The sequence below is a fragment of the Limulus polyphemus genome, unplaced genomic scaffold (assembly GCF_000517525.1).
Source record: "Limulus polyphemus unplaced genomic scaffold, Limulus_polyphemus-2.1.2 Scaffold0, whole genome shotgun sequence".
Taxonomy (NCBI): Eukaryota; Metazoa; Arthropoda; class Merostomata; order Xiphosura; family Limulidae; genus Limulus; species Limulus polyphemus.
Window position 1 is genome coordinate 4,295,462 of NW_013665610.1, and position 5,554 is coordinate 4,301,015.

Here is a 5,554-nt window from a genome sequence, read left to right on the forward strand (position 1 = left end):
GCATAGAACGCACGTATACCCGATTCGATTTTATTACTCACCAGGATCTCTACCAGCCTACCATCAAATTGAAATTATTTTAGGCAGGATTAGAGTAAATTAATCTATGATACTTTTATTTTCCTTTTTATTAGCTATATTTTTGTGCACCACCAATACCAAGTGTAGAACGCACGTATACTCGATTTGATTTTATTACTCACCAGGATCTCTACGAGCCTACCCTCAAATTGAAAATCTTTAAGGTAGGATTAGAGTGAATTAATCTATGAGACCTCGGGTGTGGTCAAATAAATCAATCGAAAGGGTTTGACCTCCTGAGTACAAAACTGTAATTATATCTTAAATCGGTCAAGAGATGACGTAGTTGTGGGCTAAATGTTTGTACTTTGAAAACTCGGCCATTATATGAGCCGCTTTGCCGCGGCTAAAAACACGAAGGGGCATATTAATAAGAGAAATATGGCATTTATGATAAAATGTTAGAATAAAACATAAATGTTTACTTACCGGTGAGTGAAAAAGCTTGCTGTTACTTGGCGTTACGAAATTTATTCTAACAAGGAATGATGCATTGTATTCTAATCTGTTTTTATTAACACTGAAAATTACTCATTGTTTGATTATCATAGTCATACTCAATTGAATATTTCATTGACTGTCTCGGAATTTCTTAAGAAATGAACAGCTACTACTAAGGCCTAATGCAGCTATTCTAAACTTTAAGCCTTGTATAAAACGTTTTTTAATTAAGTTGTTTTTAAGTAGTTATGTACTCTGACTTCAAACCAGTTTATTCGATTATGGTAGTTAACGTTTCTTTTGTTTAGTTGTTTGTTCTTGGAATGGAAAGTTGAATTTTTATGAAACAAACAACACCACAAGAAAATGATCAGTTATTTATTCTTTTGTTGGTGAAAATATTTTAGTAATAAGTAATGCTGAAAAAGAATAGCAAACAAACGGGTAACAAACGTCTTAAATGACATTAAAACTATATATCAGATTACATATGTTTATCCGAAGATAAATACTGTGTATCTTCAGTACGACTACACTGCCAGTAAGTTATATCCAAGATCTTCTAATTATTTAATCAAATTATAAAACATAGAATAATTATATTGTTATTTATTTACCATGGCATGGTTGAAATAACAAAGTGAATAAAATACTTATAAAGAAGCAAAAATTTAGATCATAAGATGATGTGCTGAAATGAAATCAGTTGTATCATTTTTTCAGTAGATACTGTTAGATTAAAAAATTATGCCTGAATGATTAAAACCTATCTCTCGATCTGGAAAAACACAATGTCGAAGTGAAGTTCCCATCTTCAGTTTAATGTTGTTCAGATTCCAATTATTGTCCAGTGTAAAAGTGGACTAAAGAATATTATATGATGTACAAGTTGACTCTTGTTTAGTTCTGGTGATTTATATACGTACAAGTAATGAGAAACTAACACTAATGCCAGAAGTGACTCTGTACTATACCGTGCACTTTTCGCTGTCCAAAATGTTTAGTTCCAAATACTGTCCAATGTAAATTTGGGCATAGAGAATATTACATGGTGTACAAGTTCTATTGGATCTTGTTTAATTATACAATTAATGTTTCTTTTCTATTAATCAACTTTTGCTGGTTTGTAGGCAATAACCAAAACATTCAGAAGTTGTTCATGTTTTTACCATCAATAAAGAATTTCCAAAGTAACGTGACTTTACTCTTTTAAAATTGCATTTATCAATCCTATCTAGTGCAAATACGATATCAGATCTAATAAATAGTAACACGATGTAATTTGAAATGCTCTTGAAAATATTAATCGTCTCAAACAAGCCTCCCTGATTAGCATGTTGAAGATTTGTGTAGCAGAAAATTAATAAAGAATTCATAGTAATTGTTAATAAATCTGATCAAAATGAGATAAATTTTTCTGATGTTTGTCTTACAAGTAATACTTGGGTTAACGGTTCTCAATAGATTTGATTTCCCGATTTATTCAATACTAGGTATTTACATCATAGGTAATTTTTTTCATTTAAGATACTTTATTCCTTTAACTTCTTTGATGAAAGTACTTGCAGATCGATGAGATTGTTATTAACTTTTATATCGCTAGTGGACTTCCAAGCCTTCTTTCTTTCAATGATAGATATATGTTTTTTTAGAATCATAATTTACTCTTGTCTTGTAATCGACTAAGGCCAATTGTTCAATGATACCACCCAGTCTAATGTAAGGGATTTCCACGTATCACAGTTAGTTATTGTTCAAATGTTATATTTCTTTATCGGCGTTTAAAATTTTTGAAAGCAAAAGTTACTTCTTTTAAGAAGGTCTGACCTTTACACTTAGCGTAATCTCTTCATTTGTCTAGTATATAAAATACGTTTGTCATGCAATGTTTCGAATTATTTGCTTGATGAAACGTTTGCGTTTCGATTTGATACGATTTAATGTTCACTAGCAATTGGGATGCGAATACCTGGTTATTGAATGTTTTGCTTACATATATATATATATATACGAGTGTTTACTATAATATAATGTTACTGTTTTTTTGTTTTGTTTACTGTCTGTATAGGACAGTCCAGTGTAGTAAGACAAAATGAGTGGATGGAGGCTAAAAACGGACACTCAAATAAACGGTCATACTCCAGACAGTACCATGCCATAGCAGGACATTTTATACCAATGGAATTACATAATTCAGACATGGAATTTGAGGTGAGTTTTAAGTTTTCTTGCTGTTAAGTAAGAGCTAAGTAAGTAATATTGTTTCGACTTTCAAGTAAATTAAGTAATGGACTGGTTGGGGGAGGGAAAACCACAACTCGGAAAGCTTGCTCTTCTCGTACTGAAATTAATCTACACTCTACGACTTATGTAAGTGACTAGGCTTTTAGGTTCAAGAAAGTAATAATACAATCTAATTCATAAAGCACGAACACAGTATTTCAAGCTGTACTTGACGGTTAATGTACATACAACCCCACGATCTAATTCCAAACTGTTTCCATGGCAACCTTAAATGTAAATAACTCCTATCAGTGTCGATATGAATACCCATGTATCATCACTAAGCTTTCCCGTTTTGCACACGAGGGGATAAACGTCATGCTTCTCAACGACATCCAACCTCCACTTTTAAAAATATCTAGCTTTGAGGTAAATACGTGGATATTTCTAATGTAGGAATTTTAAGAAATAATTAAAAGAAATTTGGTAAATTTTATGCAAATTTGGTATATCTTACTATTCTGTAGTATATATTTCATATCTAATATCTTTAAAGTTTTTCTAAGTTCTGATTTGAACGTCCTAAATCCGGACAAGGTCCTATCCTCAATTCAATCCTAATAGAAATGACATTCTTTAGCTGGATCTGATCATGGAAACTGACTACTGTTTAATGAGATGATTGAATTATATCCTTCCATAACTTACCTTATGTTTGTGGGGCTGAACTTGATAACGGTTGTTGTTTGTTATTAAGCACAAAGCTACACAAAGGGTTATCTGTGCTCTGCCCACCACAGGTATCGAAACCCGGTTTCTAGTGGTCTCTATGATAATGGAAACTATCTACTATTTCATGAGATAGTTGCATTGTGTCCTGTTTACTGTGTGTACGAGGGCCTGATCTACGACTGTCACACAGAGCAGAGAAATTTCCTGATTCTAATGAATCAATTTTCTGATTCGTCACCTACACAGAGAAAGTGAATTGTGGACGAAGTTTTAACGTTATCAGACAGATTCGTTTCTGGCTCGGACGAGTCAAGGTCCGTCGTATAAGTCTCGTCCTTGTTCCCTACATTTAGATCGTGTGTGTTTTATTTTATTTAATTCATTATTAAGTGAGAATATTTTCAAATATCCTATTTTCAGTTACATGAAGTTATATATTTATTTACATTACAACACAATAGTCCTACAAATAAACCACAGCTTTTTTTTTATCTTCAGTTGTTTCTCATCCAACAAGCCCCCCAGTGGCACAGCGGTATGTCTGCGGACTTACAACGCTAGAAACCGGGTTTCGATACCCGTGGTGGGCAGAGCACAGATAGCCCATTGTGTAGCTTTGTGCTTAATTACAAACAAACAAACAAACTCATCCAACAGAATGTTTTAGTTTAACTTCGATACTCTGTCTTGTCTTTTTTGTTATTCCACCTACAACAAAGTACTATACCCGTTCCTTCTAATACGGTACTGAAAAGGCACATCAACTTTATTTGTGTATATTTTATTTTTTGTAAAATATCCAACAATTAGGAATCTTACTAGCTTTCATCTTCAGAAGAACTTTATTGCATGATGACAGCTTAAGCTAGATCTCTCTAGGGGCCCGGCATGGCCAGGTGGTTAGGGCGCTCGACTCACAATCTGAGGGTCGCGAGTTCGAATCCCCATGACACCAAACATGTTCGCCCCTTTCGGCCGTGGGGGCGTTATAATGTGACGATTAATCCCACTATTCGTTGGTAAAAGAGTAGCCCAAGAGTTGGCGGTGGGCGGTGATGACTAGCTGCCTTCCCTCTAGTCTTACACTGCTAAATTAGGGACGACTAGCGCAGATAGCCCTCGTGTAGCTTTGCGCGAAATTAAAAAAAACAAACAATAAGCTAGTTCTCGAGATAAATTACACTCTCTTTATCGTTACAATCGTCACTGTTTTTAAAGTTATTTGGTTTTGACGTCATTGGTAGGTATAATCTTACTTGTGAATTACTTCATTACAGCTGTGTAATTCTTCATTGACGAACTAAACAAGTGTTAGTGTGCTGTTTGATTATAATATGCTTTATTCCCGACAACTTCATGATGTTTCCTTATTTTGAATTTTAAATTGTGTGAGTTAGCGCATACCTTAAAAATGTATAGACTCCACTGTAAGGCTGGATCAGTTAAATGGCTTAGCCATGTGAAAGTTCTTCTGAGATCTAAGACATCTTTTTAAGCGCAGAACTTTTCTATATATATATATTAAAATGGAGAAGATAAACCGGGACATTTTCACTAAAAGAAAACTAGTCTAGTACTTTAGGGAACTTGTATTTCTAATTTGTTTAATTTATAACGTGTTTATTGTGGATTGCGAGGAGAAACGTGACACAGAAATAAATAATTTTTTTGTTAACAAACGCTAACTGTGAAGCATCAAACCTACTTCCATTTTACAGACATACGAACTTTCATATGAGATCCATCACATCAAGTATTCAGTAAAATGTTTATGAGTGTGAAACAACAATAAGACAGCACTATGCATTATGTCTCGAGGAAATGAACTTCTTATAATTACTTGTGTGGGGTGGGGTGAGTTGGCGTTTATCTAATGCCAGAACACTGAGACCCTAATTGATACACAGTATATTATTGAAGTTTAGAGCATAAAAAATTCGCTTTCTGTACAACTAGACTCGCAGAAAGAGCTGTTTTTGTACGTTTATTTTCAAAGCCATGGAACTCTGCGCTACAAGCTGGTGCCCTTATATATATATATATATATATATATATAGATAGATAGATAGATAGATAG

At 33.8% G+C, this 5,554-nt stretch overlaps 1 protein-coding gene across 12 annotated transcripts in view; it reads left to right on the forward strand.

Moving 5' to 3' along the window:
• LOC106474893 (coiled-coil domain-containing protein CG32809-like) overlaps positions 1–5,554 on the forward strand; it is a 386,694-nt gene that overhangs the window by 243,999 nt on the left and 137,141 nt on the right. For all 12 annotated transcript variants that reach the window (XM_022383530.1, XM_022383634.1, XM_022383845.1 and 9 more), the window contains one exon: positions 2,591–2,733. In XM_022383530.1, the coding sequence (XP_022239238.1) occupies positions 2,591–2,733 (143 nt within the window). The remainder of the gene's footprint in view (positions 1–2,590; positions 2,734–5,554) is intronic.